The 19,701-nt window shown below is 45.7% G+C and overlaps 1 protein-coding gene across 1 annotated transcript in view; it reads left to right on the top strand.

Annotated features, from left to right (window-relative positions):
* The window catches only part of LOC144752437 (uncharacterized), a 59,611-nt gene extending 56,473 nt beyond the window's left edge, over positions 1–3,138 (top strand). The window contains exon 7 of the mRNA XM_078640367.1: positions 3,042–3,138. Coding sequence (XP_078496493.1) covers positions 3,042–3,138 — 97 coding nt within the window. The remainder of the gene's footprint in view (positions 1–3,041) is intronic.
* Positions 3,139–19,701: the final 16,563 nt, after the last annotated feature.

Raw genomic sequence — 19,701 nt, 5'->3', positions numbered from 1 at the left:
GTGTTCTGTGGCTGGCCTGCAGTTTGCTGATTTGACTAAGGAGAGGGCAACTGACTTGGCTGTGTGCTGTGTCCCCCTGCTTGAAAGGACTTTGCTGTGTGCTATGTCCTGAAGTAGCTTGTCTCCAAGGGCCCGAGAGGAGCTGGCCCCCTGTTGTGGAAACTCAGGAACATCAAAGTTTCCAAGTGTGTCTCAGCAATGCTGTGTGCGTGTGATTTTTATGGCCTGAGACCTTCGTGAAAATTGTCCCATGACCGTGTGCCCCGGAGCAGTCTTGCACTCTGCTTCGATCAACAGCGTGACCAGAAGTGCTGTGATCGTTATCGCCATAGACCCGGACCGTCGTCCCAAGGGGGAGCCTTGAGAAATCACTGCCGCCAGCTCGAGCCTGCCTTTGCCAAGGAGAGACTTGACAAACTTCACCATCGTGGATCTGAGGTCCTTTGTCCAAGATCAACAGAGTCGTGCCGGGAACCAATCAGCTTAAGGGACGTTGCCTGGTAGCCCGACTCTCTCTGCGAGGAGCAGCCGCCGCCAACCCGAAGCTGCACAGCGTGACGCCCAAGCCGCAAGGAGAGGAGGGAGAGACTGCACCCCCCACCCCCAGGTAATGCTCAGCGAGCATGCGTGTGTCGCCCCTGAGGCAGAGTGCGTGCTACAAGAGACTGCTCTCGGCCTTTCCCATCTTTGCAGCGCGAGCCTCCGCTCAAGTCAGTATCGCAACCCGTACTCGCCTAGCAGTGCAAGTACCAGGGTCGGATTGTGGAGCTGCACTTTGTTTCCTTCATAACAGTATTGGGGCATATTTTGGCAGTCGCTGACCACGAGTCAGCCAGGAGTGGCATAGAGACCTTCACTAGCACCGCGATTGGTGCAGAATTGCTTTTACGTTCCGCATTAGTACGTGCACTACGAACTACATTATTACTTGCTTTTACGATCCGCATTAGTACTTGCGTTACAAACTGCATTATTAATTGCTTTTACAATCCACATTAGTACTTGCATTATGGACTGCATTATTACTTGCTTTTATGTTCCACATTAGTACTTGCATTACGAACTTCATTATTACTTGTATTACGATCCGCCTTAGTACGTGCACTACGAACTGCATTATTACTTGCTTTTACGATCCGCATTAGTACTTGCATTACGGACTGCATTATTACTTGTTTTACGAACCACATTAGTACTTGCATTAAGGACTGTCTTATTTCTACATTACGTACTGCATGGCATTGCATTAGGACTGCATTAGATCATCGTAATTGTTGGCCTAATAACCGGCCCAGTGAAATATTACGAATACGCATATACTAGATATTTTTATTGTTTGGTCTCATCGTATTTCTTCTTGATAAAGATACCGCTATTTTCCTAAATCAGTGTGGTGTCCATTTGTGGTGTTATGACTGTGTTACTGGGAGTGTGGTTGCAAATACTTTACACATTACCTTGGAGATAAGCCTGGCTGCTCGTGCCAAGCTAATGGAGGGTGAGCAGGGGTATCTAAGAGCGTGTCCCTCCTTTTCCTGACTAGTAGCAAGGTTCCCTATTTGGACTAAGGTACCTACCTCAGCCAACTAGAGACCCCCAGTTCTAAAAATTTCTAGTTGTATTTACTGGTATTGGAAGTGTGTATGACACAGGTTTTGAGGCTTGGGCAAGCACTCTGGTGGTCGCACTAGGGGAGCAGAAGATGTCAATATCACACTTGGTTTTTGGTTTGGCTGGTTTGGCTGTTTTGGCGCTGCAGAGGGATGCAAGTTCATTGAAGCCCTGGCTAATATCTGTTGTTGGCACTAGCGAGGTTTATAGGAGTTTGCATGTTGTGCCTGATATTATTTTGGCTTCAGGAGATAAGGGGTGTAGAGTTTATGTCAGCAGGTCCTCCGCCACCTGGTTAATGACTTGATGGTTAGCCTGCATATCAATGGAACTCGGGCACCTTTTGGAGTCTCTACACAAGCACTTGGAGCCCTTTCCGTGCCCCTTTTCCGCGCTGGAGGGGGCAGCAGACACCCGCCTCTAGATGAAATAAGCAATTTCCCCTGGCAGGGGTTTTATAATTTTGGCTGGTGTACTGAACGTTAGAGGGTGCAAAATTTGGATTGAAGCTAGACTGTTGCCGGGTGTCATCTGTGTCAAATAATCACATACAGGTGCTAGATTACCTGGGGTCTGCAGATTGACTCTTTCGTGCTTCATAGTATTTCTTAATTCCTATGGAAGGTGGTGCTGAATTCTCCATGGATTAAGCTCTATGATAAGTGATTTTAAGAAAGAAGACCCATGCCCAGTTTGTGTGAAGGAAGTTCCCCCTGTTTTTTTTGCGGAAGATTGCTTTGACCCCATTTACTCTTGATACTCTTGCTGCATGACTTTTCAAGAGACAAGAGCTGATTGTGCGCATTTCAGTTGCTAAAGTGATTATACACAGGCTGGTAGAGGCAAGGGGAAGCCCCGTAGAACATATCTGATATCTAATGACTTTGCAGGGTGACTTGACAGTGACTTCTGGCAACTGATTTATAATTTTGTGGGTCGTTGTAAGTTAATACTTTGCCACACTGAACCAATCAGTCCAGAGAGGTTTTTAAAGGGCACCCTGGGTGAAGAATAATACTACCAAGGGCCACCACTCCCCCCCTGAGAAGTGCTGCCCGCAAGATGCTGTGAGGGGGGAACAAGCATGCTAGTTGCATACTGTTTTGCTTCAGTTGTGGGCAGGCAGAGCATGGGCATGGGTGAAGAGAGAAGGGTGAAGTGCTGAATACAGCAGCTCTGCTTGATGGCCACAGCGCACCAGCAAATTCTGGCCCGCCCTTTGGCATCAACGTAGCATGGTGTCAGACAATTGCCCAAGAGAGAAACCAACTAGAGATGAGTATCCAATTGGACAAGAAATGGAGCAGCCTATTGGACCTGCTGATTGTACAAAATATTGACATGGGGCATTATGCTGTGGAACGAAATAGAAAAAAAAATAAACGTCCTGCCTTCTAGAGTTCTGATAAAACCCTTTGCTTCACATACAGAAATGGAATCAAATGTACTGTTTTCTGCAATAGTTTTCATGCATTCTACAAGCTCATCTCTGTGTTCGTGAATTATATTGATAGCTTAAATGTTTAAGTGTCAGCAAACTGTTGACCCTTTCAGTATTCTTCTTGCCACTATATGTCCGTTTTTAATTTCCTGGGCTAAATCTTCAAGTGTTTTGGCGAGTTCCTCTACAATGAGGAGAATCAAATCAAGCGAACATTTGTTGAGGATGGCGAACCATCGCTCAACAAACTTCACGTTATTTTTACATAGTAATGGTTTGACGGGTACCCGTAGGCCCCGGGGATCCGCTGGGCTCGGTGATACCGCACGAGAGTGCAAGCATGAAGTTTTTGATTAGACTCCTTCTTGAGTAAGTAGAGCAGTTGTTTGATGTTGCTCTCTGCGCTGCGGGTGTTGGCGGCAGAAACAACTTCCTCCTGGATCATTCCATAAATGTTATCTGCGTCACCAGCCGTAAAGGCGAAAGTGTCAGCCTTGAGTTCGGTCATGTTAGAAACGGAATCGTAATTAATTTTGATCTGAGAAGCGTGCTAAGTCCTGGGGACAGAAACAAGTGTACTAACAAAGAATAGAAGAAGGACCTGCACAGCGTGGTGAACTGGTTTGAACCTTTAGACTTCATTGTCATTTGAATGCTGAGCACCGGAGAGTCTCTCTCCAAGTGGAGAGAGCTTTGTATTAGTCTTTATCACTTACGCTGATTGGCACAGACAGCGTCATCCCTGGTAGCTCGCCACAGACCATCAACTAGCATTAATTTTTGGATTCACCACGCTGTGCAGGTCCTTCTTCTATTCTTTGTTAGTACACTTGTTTCTTTATTTTTTCTGACATATGTTTTGGGTCAGTACTTCCTGTTATTGTCCAGCTTGCTTCAACCCCAAACAGCAAGCAAGGGAAACAGAAGAGGCATTTTTAGAAGTGCTGACAGTAAGTCACTCGATTTCATCAAACCATGTACATGTAAACTTGCATGTGTACCTTTACCTCAGTATTTTTGTTCAACGTTTATTTTGGGTTTATCCGGTTCTAATGCTTTTACCTGAAGTTTATCTTCGTGTGTCATTTGCAAAAATGATTTTGTGAGTAAACTGTCAACTGTTCATTTTGGCAAACAATAAAATGAACAGGACAAAGAAAACCTAAACTCTATTTTGAATTGTCACTTAATAGAAAACACCAGTGTTTATTACTTTAAATACCCTAGCTATACTAACAAGAAATGTGATCAAGAACACAAAAGTAGCAGTACTTAATTATTTGTCTATCACCTATGATATGGCCTTACCACCTGTTGTTAATCTTCCTGCATATTTCCTAAATAGTACTTCCTAATAAACTATCTGCAGAGTTCCTCTGGGACCTGGGACAACCTTCCTGATGAGTTCCTCTCTTGTACCTCTCGATAAGCTATCTGCTGATTTCCTTCCTGGTGCTTACCAAACTATCTGCTGATTTCCTCTGGTGCTTGTAGTAAACCTTTCTGCTGGGTTTCTCTCTGCTGTCTGTCATTAAACTAACTGCTGGCTTCCTTCTTGGTGCCTGTGGATAATTCAAATATGACAAAAGCTTTGAGACTAGGGTCCATAGGATACAAAGCAGAAACCACTAAACAGCTTGAACATGTTAAATCAGTAATCTGCCCAGGATCTGAAGTGTGCAGGGTTTATTCCATTTTCATACACTTTTTAAACCACTACATTGAGGATGAAAATTACATTTTTGTAATGTTAATAAAAACAGGTTAATAACAATTTTCTCAAGAGTGCCACTGGTCTGCTTACTTTTGAATGAAACATAATGAATTTCTAAAACTGACTTTTAAAAGAGCATGTTTGTCACTGAGCAGATAACTGATAAATGCAGTACCCTGGGCCATGTGTATAAAGGACATCCAGGTCAATGTATTTTTTAAACAGATTAACATTGTGATTAGTCACAGAACATACCCAAGTGTGAGTAGTGCTTGGTTATAGACCAGTATGCAACATGGGTAGCCTACATTAACAAAAACTGCTGCACAGCATGTTACATCAAGGAGCCTTTAACCCCAAGTGGGCTGAATCATCATAGAGAAGTGTTACACCTGCCACAGCTTATACAATCTTTCTGGTATCAGCCTACACACCTCCAAATCCATAGATGCATCTTTAACCAAACTGAAAAGTATCTGCTGCTAATGCTGTCTTCCTCAAGAATGCAGGGAAAACCATAGTCATACTACACTTATTAGACATACCAAGCTATACCAAACACTCTCCAGCAGGAGGTGAGCCCAAATGTCCACTTTTATGCAGCGCCTGGTACAAAATAAGATCAATTATTATAGCACATAACATTCCAATGTTTTGAGGCAGAATGATTAGCAGCTACATGCCTGTTTCTCCATGCCCTACATGCACTCTGTCTACTTGCCTGCTCTAGGCTTGCCTTGGACAGGTAAGTGATTTGTTTTCTTTTTTCTTTTCCTCCTGCCCGCTCTTCTATCCCTCCCCCTTTCCACTCAGCGGTTTGCCTACCCCAGTCCCTAAAGCTGGAATTCGCCACTGACTAGGTGCAAAAATACAAGGGAGAGAGAGATAAGACCAGCTCTTGGACACTGTGGTGAGAGAGCTGATGAGTGCTAGATGACAGACAGGAAAGAGCCGGGTGTAGGGGTAGGAGTAGAGCATCGAAGGGGAGAGGAAAGAGCACGGACAGAATGGGGGAGAAGAAATGGCAAATCAGAAATAGGGCCAGAGAGGATACAGGCCAACTTTAGAGCAAGGATAGAGGGGCTGGAGGGTTAAGGTAGAGGACACATAAGAAATAGGTGTCAGTGGAGAAGGTAGGGCGTGCTTGAGTGGAAGTGGGCAGAACCAGCACGGTGCCTAAGTGAAATGCTTGCAAAATACAAACCGACTAGATACAGTGCAAAAGTTGAGATCAGTGGCGCAGGGAGTAAGGAATCTGCCATCACTGTGACTTGGAGTGGAGGCGGAGAGACACTCGCTCCTACACTGCGTTGGCTACAAAGACACTCAGGCTGCCCTTTCCACACACATTCTGTAAGAAAAAGGAAGTCTCTGGTGGTAACAAAGAAAATCAAACAACAATATGTTTGTAACAAACAAGGACCTCTCTTAAAGTCTATACTGGCTCCAAAGCAGCCTTTATCTTTGGGGAGTAACACATTGTACACATTTACATTTCTTTCAGGTAGCAGGCACTCTGGTGAGAAGCCATGTTTCTTCTTTAGCACTCTATCCCTCTTTCTGCTTCACAGCACAGGAGCCCATCCCCTGCCCAACTATGAAAAGGAGTGGGGTTCCATTTTCCTTGCTACTATAAGGGCACAGGTCACCCTTGCTGTACATAGAACATGGCCCAAGCAAAAGGGCATGGGGGGAGGTCTAGATATGTGTGTTTGTTTAACACAAATGGCAGAAAGCCTGTTTTGGATATCAGATTTAGGGCAGGTGTCCCCAGAGAAAGAGCAGAGTAGACAGCCTGCTTCACACAGCTGTAGGTATCATTGGTAATGCAAAATTACGAATGGTTGACCAACTTTCCTTTCTTGCATTAGGGGACCATTGTATACAGCTGTACCAGTGTTGATTTGATCTTTGGATGGTCCATAGCAGGGAAACACTGAAGCAGAGGTGACACTTTGGTTTTGGCATCATAGAGAGGGATGGCAAAGATTGAAATGCATGTTATTAACAATGGGCAGAGGAGACTGTTTGTTTCGCAAGGCAGTAGCTTTCATTAGTGAAGCAGGTGCAGTGGCAGTGGGATCCAGGGCTCTGAGGAGCCACTGCATCACAATTGTTGGAAATGGGATCCCTGGCTGGCCAGGGCTTTCGCCAAAGTCAGTCAGAGACCACCACACCCAAGTCAGGGCAAGGGAGTTACACGCCAAGATAACCCCTACTCACCCTCTAGGTAACGTGGCGCGAGCAGCAAAGGCTAAACTTGGAGGCGATGTAGGCTAAGTATTTGCGCACGCACCCCAGCAACAACAACCAAAGGCCCACCACAAAGGAAACTCCACCCAAGGTTATATAAAAATAGCCTTTGTATTACACCAAAACACATTAGATAAAACACACACTTTACAATGTGCCAGAGGCACGGGCAGAATTTACAAGGGATATGTACAAGACAGGGCCACCTGGACCACTGTCAGGAATCAGAAGTAGCACTTTCAGAAATAGCACTTAGTACATAGAATATAGCACAAAATAGCACACAACCAGTAATCACTGGTAACAGGACCTCACTAGCACCACCTGTACTAGGGAGAAAACAACCACCTATGTATTACAATACCTGTAGGGGTGTAAGAGGAAAACACATGATGCAATGCATAACATTCATTCAGAGGTGTAAAGGCACATGACGCATAAACAATACATTCAGAGGTGCATAGAAAGTACAATTGCGCCAAACTCACGTAAGTCACCACTTGTGACTGTCCCTAGGCCCTCTGGCCTTGTTGGGGCTAGGACGCCCTGTGTCCAATGTCCAGGGTCCTAAACGTGGCAGCTGCCCACGAAGTGCTGGGCAGCTGTGTGGCAATCAATGAGGCCAACGTGGGAGCCTCTCTAGGCTCTGCCCCACTGACTGTCTCCTGAGCCTCTCTGGGCTCGTGAAATAAATGGCCCCTGAGCCTCTCTGGCTCGCAAACCAATCTGGCGCCTCGAGCCTTCTCTCCGGGCTCACAACAAGGTGGGGGCAAGGTGGGGCCTTCTGGGGCCACTCCCCCACAGACACCAAATGCCCTCTGAGCCTCTGGGGCTCGTGAATACAACTTGCCTCTGAGCCTCGCAGGCTCCACAGAAATCACTTGTGCCCCCTAAGCCCCTCCGGGCTCTGAAGCAACAATGGCCGCCGTTGGAGTCCCCCTCCTGGGGACTCGAGCACAATTGGGGCACCTGGAGCCTCTCCTGGCTCTACATAAGCAGGATGCCCCCTGAGCCTCTCAGGGCTCACCAACAATTCCTCGCCGGAAGGGAGAAGGGGCCCAGGTCACGGGGGCGGCACCGAAAGCGTGCCCGACACACCCCCCAACCGCCTCACTCAGAGCCCCACTCACCGGTCTGGCAGGCAGCTGCGTCGCGAGAGCTCCCGCTCCTCGGGGCTCGCAGCAGACTTCTTCCCTTTCTCCTGGACTGGTGGAAGGTCCGGGGCTCTCCCGACACTTGGGAGCCCCGGGCAGGACGCTGTGGCTGCTTCCGGCTTCTCTGTCCTGCCCCCGGCCGGCCTGACTTCCGGGTCGCGGCTGCGGGGGCGGGACTTCCGTCGGGCCGCGCTCTGGTTGGCCGGCCTGACAGACCACTTCCGGGTCGTCGTGGGCAGCGCGGCGACCCGTTCCAGGCACCTTTAGGCGGGGGCTAAAGTTACCGAGGGGTCGGCACCCTCGAAGAAAAAGCGAAAACGGGCGGCAAGGTCCCTGGCAGGGTGGGCACCTGCCAGGCGACAAAACCCTCGAGAATAAGCGAGGTGGCACTCGCTTGGGGCGCCAATGCCGGGTGGGCACCGGCCTCTTCAAATAAAGCGCTCCAAAGCGCTATAGCCGAACAAAAGCGCTCCCAGGCGCTCGGAGGAATCTGCAAGCGCTTCCAAGCGCTAAGAGGCAATTCCAGCGCTCCCAGCGCTAGAGGACAGCCCAAAGTCCAGCAAAAGTCCTCCAGGGGGGCAGGGGGGGGCAAGGCTGGGCCCAGAGCCAGCACACTGGGTCTCCAGGCAGGGAGACAGTCCAAGTGGCGGTCCTCTGGCCCAGCATCAGCAGCAACAGCCCCCTCAGGATCCTGGAAGAGAACAACTTCAGTGGGGACACAGCCCCATTTTTATACAGTGCATTCCTTTGTTCAAGGGTGCAGAGTGGGGGCGGAACCAGTCGCAGCTGGTTCTTGAGTTCTCTGTTTACCTCAACCACCCTCTCTATTCACTGGCAGGGCTTGGGTCATTAGACACACCACAGGGGGGCGGAGCCAGCATTGTGTGGGGAAAACCCAGCCCATCCAGGACACAGGTACACTCCTCCCACACATCACTCATGCTAATCTCCCACTCACCACCGGGCAGACCCATCCAGACTTCCTGGAGCCTGGCATGCCAGCCAGCTCCAGCCAATCACACGCCAGCACCCTCACAGCACACGTACAGCCATGTCTAGAAATGGCGCTTCGCTACTAGACACATACATGCTGCATACACCATCTCGCAGCATTCACTCTCACGAGTTCACACATACCAGACTCAAGCCTGTACACCCCCCGCATCAGGAACTGCCAGGGACACATACATTCCCCATGCATTCCTATGGGCGGGCAGGCCTAGCTCAGCACATGCACTCAGAGTGCGCACGCACTTTCCACTGGGACACAGTGAAAGTGCGCAGAATCCAAAAATCACCATCTCCAGGTCACCATTTCAAGCAAAAAGTCTAGGGGTGAACCTGCCCTAAGGGCCAAAGTCCAACAACAATTATATATGTTTTACTTAAAAAAGGGGCTATGTGGGCTAATGTTCCTGTTAGCATTAAGGCAGAGGGCACCCTTGTCCCAAAATCGAGCTTAAATGCAGGAATATATATATATTTTTTTTTTTTTAAAGGAGCAGCAAGCCTGTTTCACGATTGAAGTGATGGGGAAGGGCTAAATGAGAAGATATCCAACTTTTCAGGGCCGCAGCTATTATCAGAGTGGCAAGTGCAGTTGCATTGGAATCCAGGAGTGCAAGGGGGGGTCACAACATCCCAATTATGAGAAGTAGTATTTTTGGACAATTCTCTTTTTGTTTGATGAATTTGCTCTTTCACAAACCTTGTATTGAGTATGGATGATGAACTACAGAAAAGCACAGTTGAAATGATCTCATAATCCCCAATCTCTGTAGGAAAGTAGTATCTGCTTCTATGGTTACCTCCACTTTTTGCTTGATGTAGTGCAGTTTATGACTAGTCTGACTAGGAGCCTGATAATAAGGATCCCAGTCCATCTGATTTCTCCCAGAAAGGCTTATGGCAAATACTTAGGTACATCCCAGATTGGATACAGGGGTACACTTACCAGTCCCTGGTATATGGTCCTAAGGTACCCAGGGCATAGGTACCCCAGAGGTCCCCCATAGGCTGAAGTAGGTATTATGCCACCTATGGGATATGATTCAACCTATCTTTACAGGCCTGTAATTGCAGCCTGTGTAAGCTGGTGCTAGCACGACTTAAGAAAGATATAGGTTTCCATATATCTAAGCTCACTGCCCTTAAAACCTGTAAGTCACTCCTAAAGCAGGCCTTTTCAATCCTGAGGGTAGGGTGCTTGGTTCTAAGTGTGAGGGTGCCCCTGCATGAACAGGACACTTATACAGACTTAGGAGTCCATTCTCCCGGGTTGTAAGTGAGACAGCCATAAAACATATAGAGGGGCACCGCCTCATTATGCGATGACCATCTAGAAACTGGCTGTAACGAACCCTGTCGTGTTTGGTATCAAACATGTTGGAATCATATCCTCACACTGTAAACGGTGTGGGAGGTATGATTCCAAGTACTGTAAAGGCCCTCCGTAAGGCCCTCAGTGCACCAGTACCAGCCTTCTTGTCCCTACCTCAAGCAGGGGAAGGCAGAACAATAAGTATCCTATCACAGGGAGGTGTGGCCACCTCCCAGACGGGGGTTAGTGCATTGGGGCAGGGTGGGAGCCCTTGCAAGAGCCGCATAGTCTGCGTGCAGGGCACATTTGGTACCGTCCATGCATAGTCCAGTTCAAAACAGATCAGGGAGCCGTTGGCTTCTGCTCGGGCGCAAACTGGACAAAGGGCAGGGGAGTGTTCTCCCCCTTGTCCAGCCCCTCCTTAGGGAGGGGCCCCTGTATCGTGCCAACCCTTCCCTTAGGGTATTTAGGGCTTACCTGTTGGTGGGTCCGTAGATTCATTGTGGGACATGATACAATTCAGACACCACTTCATCTTTGACCATCTGGGCACTCTGGACTTCGCTGGACTTCATTCTAGGTATCAAGGCTACAACTGGGAAGACTCCTTCTGCTCCTGATCTCTTCACCCTACTCCTCTGCTGCAACGTCTGTTCTCCATACAGGAACCCGTCCAGGGCCTGTGGACATCCAAGACACCTGAAGGAATCTCCTTTGAAGTGAAGGAGTCACTTCCCTTCATCTGCATGCACCCCAACTAAGCTGACCAGTCTGCTGATCCTGGGCTCCTACAGACTCCTAAAGGCTCAGCAACTCTGGTGGTGGTTCTTCACATCCCCCGAGGCCTACCCTGTCCTCTCATCGTGTTTGAGGCCAGTATCCCTCGTCGGAGCCGCTGGAACTGAACCCCTGTGCACCGCATCGACTTGCAGTTGCAATGGCTTGTTGGTTTCCTCCCACCAAGAACTTTTGGCTCACCTGACTAAATCTAGATATACACCTGGTAAGGTAGGAGCAACTGCAGGCATTGTACCATTGGGTTATTGCTCCAAACAAGGATGAGCTGGGCACTCCTATCCCAAAGGGGAAGGGCACCAACATGACAGTAAGGCAATAAAAACAGATGACCAGGGTAGTATTTGTAAGTCAATTATCCCTAATCAGTAATAAAATCAAGAATGTAATCAACAGAAATTGGCAAATCCTTACTGATGAGTAAGAGTTTAGATTGGAAAACCCCATTTTGCTTTTAAGAAGAACAGAAGGTTAATAAACCAACTAGTACACATGTATAGGGATGAACAAAAGAATACTCAAAGGACTATAGATAACAATATAGCGAAAGGGAACACAAAATTTGGGACCTGTAACATCTGTGCCCTATGCCTACAGGTGAACATAACCGCACATAATGGGGTATGTATACTCTCCCACACCTTAAATAATTGCCTAAGTAAGAATGTGATCTATGTGTTGAGATGTCTCTGTAGGTTGGGCTATGTTGGGAAACCAGCAGGGAAATGTGAACCAGAGTGCAGGAACATAAGTCGGCTATCAGAACTAAGAAACCTAACGCTCCCCTGGTAGGGCATTTTCAACAGTAGGGACACAGTGACTTTAACTTGTTCATCTTGGAAAAAGTAACCATTGGGAGAAGGGGTGGCAATCTAAATGACAAACGTAAAGCCAGAGAACAATGGTACATTTCCAAGTTGAATTCTATATGAAATGGACTGAATTTAAGAGAAGGAGGTTGATCCCGTAGTATCCATAAATAAAAGAAATCTATGGGTATTTCAGAGATCCTAAATGTAATGTATAGTCTGAAATTACTGATTGCAACCCTTGCAATACCTGGAATCTGGGATCTAACAATATATATATATATATATATATATATATATATATATATATATATATATATATATATATATATATATATATATACGTTGAAGTAGACTATAATTTAAATTCAGTAAGAAAGGAGGTATTACTAGCAGATTGCTATCTTTTACCTCAAAATACCAGGTATCTCCTTATAATACCGAAATATGTGGTGTATTACAGATAGATCCATTGTGGATGTGAATCCTATAATTGAGGACCTATAATGTAGTATGTGCACCGATACAGTGATAATAGGCCTATCCAAGATGGCGGGCGTTATTTAAGGAATAATGTATTCTGTATCTGACGTACTACAACAAATGATTATTCATATATCACCGCTTGTTAAAGTAAAATATCTTAAATAGAACTAATGTGGAGGTGGTTTTCAAAATAGGAAGGTATAAAACATCCCCTTTTAACTTTAGCATTACGATGTATTATAAGCATTATTGCAATGCCACTATACCCTTTCAAAATGGCGGCCCGTTATTGAAGTAATTGCGTGAACCTTATTGGTTTACAGAAAAGTGATTTTCCAAATATGGTCCGTGAATTTGTGTATCACGTACAACCAAAGGTAATAAATGTGGATGTGTAATTCCACAAAGGGATGGCGAAAACACCCCCTTGTTTCACTGTATTAACCTGTTAACCGAGGCCGTTTTTTCGCGGCAGTGCTGCCGTTTTAAAAAACGGGCGGGGCTGCGTCGGCCGTTGAACGTGCGCAGCACCAGCCGGGTAGTGCTCCGAACGTTCAACGGCCAACGGCAGCACTTAACGGGTTAAAGCTCAAGGATGTGACATGGGCACAAATAGCCCTTTCTAAGAGGGCGGCCCGTTAGTGAAACAAACAGGTCAATCTGACTCGGGATGTCACACGTGATGGAGAATATTGAAACAACACCGTTTCACGCACAGGAGGAGTTTTTTTCCTGACTTTTTGCATGAGTGAGATGTGAGATAAGGCCAGTTTGTAGTAACTTTGTGAGCTCTATAGATTAGTGTAAAAGGGAATCTAGGTGGAGTAGGGATATAATATAAGCTGGGGGAGAGGATGTAGCCTTATGGCTAGAGCGGTTGACCTCGAAGCTGGGGAACCGTGTTTGTGTCTCAGCAACGATGCTCAACATCCTGTGATTCTGGGAAAATTACTTAATCTCCATGTGCCTAACAAAAATTAATGTGTCCTTCTGTAAAGCGCTCTGATACCCGATGTCTCAGATCTAGTTTGCACTATATAAAACTCTTAAAAAATAAAAACTGGGCCAGTTTTGTGACTTCTGCAGTGAGGGATGGAGATCAACCTTAACAAGACCAAGTATATGGCTTTGAACCTGTGTCATTCAACTCGGTCGCACCGTCTTTAATGGCGTTCCATTGGAGAGGGTTCACACCATTGAATATCAAGGATACACATTAAAGAACATTTTGGCTGGTCTCCCCAGATCAAAAAATTTAAACTTAGGTTGGAGCACTATACATGAGGCATTTTGAGAGCTCTACAGGGCTCTAGCTTCCGCCTGGTAACCCCTATCTTGCAAATGTACAATCTACAAGCCCCGGGGGTGCATTATATGGAGGGAAACTCTGGTGCCACAACAATGTTAATGCTCAACAGCTGGTTGATAATCGCTTTATATGTCTCCGTACCAACCTCCCCGTCAATACCCTGCTTGTCTGGTTCCGGCTAGATCAGGGCATTAGATCTCTCATCGAAAGAATTAGACTCAGACCCTTGTTGTACTGTAGAAGGATCTGGCCCTCAGTTGACTAAAAGCCCTATCGAGCGGGACTAAAATAAATCTTAAAGCTCCCTGGGGCTGTTAGGATTCCATGGCTGGGGTACATTAAACATTGTCTAATACAGATTGAGAGTGAGAATCTCTAGGTCCACACTGGAAATGCATGTAGCATATCCAAGTCCAGGCTAAAGAGGATGTACTGGAGCCGTGTAAATGGTGATTTCCTTGTGACTGTCAGGAAAGGCGCCTTGAACCCAGCTTTTCTGGAATTTAAAGATAGTTACCACCTGGAGGACTACACAGGTGAAATTGAGCCCCCAGAAGCTAGAACTCTGTACTTTAAATTTAATCTTGGGACTTTGCCTCTCTGAAAATTTACTGTGACATGGCATCACCTCTTTTCAGAGCCAGCGACCAGCTGCCTCTTCTGTCCATAAACCAAGCAATCCATAGACCATGTCCTATTCTTTTGCCCACTTTACCACGCTTTTAGGAGGCTTTGGCTCCTGCTGCTGTGCTGCAATCTGGGTGCTAGGGACTATAGGATTGCCAGTCAATGTATGTTTTTCAAACATATTCATTCTTGGCCTTATCGAATGACTATCACTCATTGCTGCTTTTTTAACATATTTGATCCCGGATTTCTTAATTGTATTTATTGTGATGTTTTAATGTTTCATCGCACTGATGAATTTGATTGTATGGGCTTTTATGACAATCTGCTGAAATAAAGTTTGATATGATGATATAAGCAAATGTGAGAATGTGGGAATGCTTTGGGCAGAAGGGATGTTTATAGTGTGTCATATATGAGCAGTGTTACGATGTTATTGGTGACAACTCACACTGTATAGTCTTATTGTATTTTGTAACTGCTCCTTTACTTGTATTGAAACAAAAGGAGTGAGATAAGACATTACATTGAGAAATTCCAACCTCCATTGCCCTCAAAAGGAAATATGCAAAAGTGCCCATGTGTTATTTTGTTTAGAGTATGGAAACTCATTTATCACTTGATGCTGGTCCCATACATGCCAACATTTTCCAAATAGAAGGTGGATGCCTTTGACAACAAACTGGGGAATGGGGTTTTCCCAGTGACATATACTGAAACATAGGCAGTTTTAGGCGGGAGAAAGTTCAAAGAAAGCCATATTTGACTTAAAAATTCAGGAGTTCCTGCCTGAACTGGGTCTGTTGGCATGGCATGTATGTATGTGGTTCTGAATTACATACATGTGCTGCACATCATGCATGTTAAATATACAGAGTCTCTCTACTGAATCTGCCAAACCTCTCCCAAGCCCGACTTATTCATTATCTCTTAGGCTTTGATAACCTGGGAACTTGGTCCTATATAAAAACCTAAACCATAGCCTGCTTTAACTGAGATACCATGAGGCTTGAGTGATATATAACACCCCAAAACTAACCATCTTGCCTCTTAGCATACGGATTTTGATCCTGGTCTGGACTCCATTGGACTTTTTTGATAAACCTGGCTCTCTCAATTACAAATTTTTGGCGCTGGGCAGAGCCGCAAACCTTTCTACTGTGCTGCCCTATATCAAAAGAAAAGGGCAGAAATGCACCTTATCTATGAGATACTGCATATTCCTGTCCTCTGTTACTGCGCTGGCACTCAAATGGCTGCCATGTGCCAATTCAGGCAACTTTGCACCATAGTGCAAGGGTGTCCGTGTTGTAGGGATGATTGAGGGACACTTTCCGGCACAAAAGCAATCAATGGAGGCGGTTTCCACATTATATGTGTGCTGCAGAATGCAGCACACAAAGAAAGAGGAAAAAACGAGGAGAAATAGTGTTATTTCTCCTTGTTGCGACTCCCCTGGGGAGGAGTTGGGTTTGAAGCATTCCCCTGTTTTACTGCTTGTCAAATGCCATGGGTTTATCATGGGAACACCCACTGTGAAGTCCATGGCACACCACCTGATCGAAGGGAGAGAAAACACAGCGACTTGTGCTGCATTACCTCACTCTATCTTTAACAAGGCCATGAAAAACCACACAGGGTGGCTTTACGTGGCCTTGTAGACATGGTTAAGCCCTGTGCACCAACGAAACTTCACAAAAAGTAAGGCCCATTGTCTTCAAGACAGCATAACGTGCAAGGGGCTCATTTACAAGCCCTGTGCAGTGCCGAATGCCACTTTTTGTGACGTTCCTGTGGTGTACACGGCATACACGTAACACCCATGGCTTTTGACACATTCCCAGATTTACAGCAAGCTGTAAACCGTGGAATGCGTCAAAAGCCTACGCCTCCCCAGGGAAGGCATAGGGAAGGTGCAACGAGGAGAAATAACATAATTCCTCCTCGTTTTTCCCTTTTTCTATGTGTGATGCATTTTACAGCACACATAGAAAGGAATTGGCTCCATTCATTGTATTTGTCCAGGAAGGCATTCCTTCCTGCACAAAAGCAATCATCCCTGCAGCATGGTACAAGAGTGCCTGCGCTGGGGCATGGCAGCCATTTGAAAGCCAGCGCAGTAACAGAGGACAGGAAGAAAACCAGGGGTAGGAAAAATGAGGTGAATATACAGATGTGAACATATGAGTGAGTTTCTCTGATCTATTATTGTTTTTGATAAATAGGGCAGGCCCACCATTTTTATTGTGGTGCAGCAAAACTGCGGTACTGAGGGTCAACATTTTTCATTTCCATTACTGCCCCATTGGGGTGAGGGTCCCTCTGTGATCCCCAAATCAGGTTAGCAGTTAGGGTATTCCTACCTTGTTCCCCCTATACGTTAAAAAAAAAACAATTTAGGAGAGCTGACTGAGTCCCCGAGTCTTAAATTGACTGCTGAAACATCTTTCTTTAGGTTGATGTAAGCTAATCGTATCTAATCTTTTGATTTACTGTGTCCACAGTTCCTCTGCAGACTGAAATATTCATACATTTTGAACCTACATTTCTCAAAAACCTCTGAACGGATTGACACCGAAATCACAAAAAGCACGCTTTGCTTTCTGAAATTTCAGTCTATTTCCATTCAGCCATTTTTTCCTGTATTGCTGTTCAATTTTCCCATCGAAATTTGCATAGAGAAAATGCATTTAGGGATCCCTCCTTTTTCTCTGCTCCAGCTTGACTGATCATCCCAAAACGTTCCAAGACAGAGCTGAGGTGGAATAGACTTTTTTGGGGGGGGGGGGAAGTTTTGTGAAGATTCTGCAAAGGATTTCAAGATTATTACCAAAAAATCAATTTCCTATGGAAACGTGGTCTTAACTATAACTACTCAGTGGAAAACTAAATATTGTTTTTTTAAAAATCACCCCATAGAAGTTCATAGTAGAGAATCTACCCCCAGTGTGACAATATGTTTGTTAATGATGCTTTGAAATACAACCCTGATGGAAATGATGGTCATGGTACTGCATGAAAGGTTGCTACATAGACTAAATGAGCAAGCAGAAGTTTTTGAAAACAATATGGGAAGTTTTCTTAACTTATCAACTCACTGCTTTTGCCTCCCTCTGATGACCTATTCACCCCACCATGTAACCTGGGACCTTGTCTTGAGTAGCTGTAATGTAACCTGTCCATGTTATCCCTCCATCCCTTATGTACCCGGCACCCCGCCCTTTCCCTATTGATGGTATACTCTTATTATTTCATGCCTTTTGTACAACTCTACGACTCTGTAAAGTGCTCTGGTACCCTAACAGGTCAGGTTCGCGCTCTATAAAACACAAACATAAATAAATAAGAATTCATCCAGCTTACAGGAAACACACCTTACAGGAAACCCAACATTGTATCCTGCATTTGAATCCTTGTACCTATTTTCTGCCTTACTTCCACTGAATATCTGACTCTCAACTTTGGAAATACTGGCAATGGAATCTGACAGTATCAATACTGCCCAGACAATAAGTGAAGAATGAGTGTACACAATGTTATCACCTCTACCCACGTAAGCACTTCCTATATTCTTCTTATACCACCCTCTTTATTTCCAATGTTTTATTACACGTTTGTGCCAGCACTCGTGTGATGCAAAGTAATGCAAGGTGGCATTTACTAATCAGAACAAAAGGTGTTTTGTGTTGCAAAGGTTAACTCTTGACATTGCATTGTTGTGTGTTCAGGCGGTTGCTGGGTCAGATCAACATAAACACCTCAATGTGTTGACACAAAGGGCGATTTAATAAGTGAGCCAGATCGGCATTGTATCAAAAACTAACTCCTACTTGAAGCAGTCCAAAGTAAGTGGAAATAGTTCATTTCTCAAAAAAACACATTTTGCTCAGCAACAGCAGAGCACAGCACACATCCAAAGCTTAGGAACCTTCTGAGGTTGTGTACTGATAGGAATTAGCTCTGGAAGGGTATGCCTGCAGTACAAATCCTCTGCTAGGCAGCTCACACTCACATCTGCACCATGATGTCCTTATAGGAATTGCTTTCGGCTGTGTTTTCTCCTCTTGCAAAGTAGCCCAGCAGCTTTGGTTGCTGTGCTGTTTTGCAAGAAAAATGTGTTAATTGGGGCCATGGTCACAGACAAAAAAGAACTGTAATTAATATTGTGTCAGCTCAATGTACCCATTTCTAAATATATGTACCTTATGGTCTACACAAATTATTATTAAACTAGCAGCCCGTCCCGACGTTGTCCGGGTATGAATTGCTGCCTGCCAGTAGTATATTGTTTTGTAGGATTTCGTTTTGATAGCATTTCTTATCTGTGACAGGCCTGTGAAACACTCCGATTCACAGTGCACTGCTGATGCATTTAAGAGTGAGCGTTCAGTAGTGTGCGAACTCGAGTTTACCTACTTTATTTTTCCTTGCAATATTATATAGCGCGAACTCGACAACATGGCATGAGCACAATTTACATTACAGAAGAACACATTCATTTGTGGTCAGGCCCGGACTGGCCATTTTGGGCACCGGGCAATCCCCCGGTCGGCCGCAGGGGTGGGGGCCGGTTTTTGGCCCTGGGGGCCGTTTTTGTTGCAGAGCCGTTTTTGCAGCTAAATCGGCCCTGTAACAAAATCGGCTGAAAAGCGGCCCTGGCAAAGCGCTCGCCCCCCTCCCGCCCGGGGGCGGGGGGGCCGGCCGAGCACTTTGCCAGGGCCGGTTTTGGTTCCCAGTCCGGCCCTGTTTGTGGTAGGCACGGGGAGACAAAGCGATTTGCCTGGAAGGAGGTTGAGCTGATGCCGAGATTTGAACGTAGCTCCCCAGCTCTAAAGTTCGCAATTCTAGAACTTGTGGCTGGAGGTGTGTCTAAAAGTGTATGTCGGTGCTGGCCATCAATGAGAGAGACCTGTGCATTTTTCAAATCGGTGGTGAAAAAATATGAGTATGTTGCTGGAGATGTGGGCCGCCGTGCTACCAATGTACTTACCGGGGGAGGGTAAACACCCATTATTCCGCAACTTTCTTTCTGCATACCATCACTCCGCATACTTTCATTACGAAAGTACCATGACTCCGCAATGCCATTATAACACATGGCATTACATTTTATATGCTTTTACCACGCATACATTTACAACGAAATTCGTTGTAAATGCATGAATGGTAAAAGCATGTTTTT

The sequence above is a fragment of the Lissotriton helveticus genome, chromosome 5_1 (genome assembly GCF_964261635.1).
Source record: "Lissotriton helveticus chromosome 5_1, aLisHel1.1, whole genome shotgun sequence".
In the NCBI taxonomy this organism is placed as follows: Eukaryota; Metazoa; Chordata; class Amphibia; order Caudata; family Salamandridae; genus Lissotriton; species Lissotriton helveticus.
Note: the sequence above shows the minus strand (reverse complement) of the source record. Positions and strands in the feature narration are given on the sequence as shown.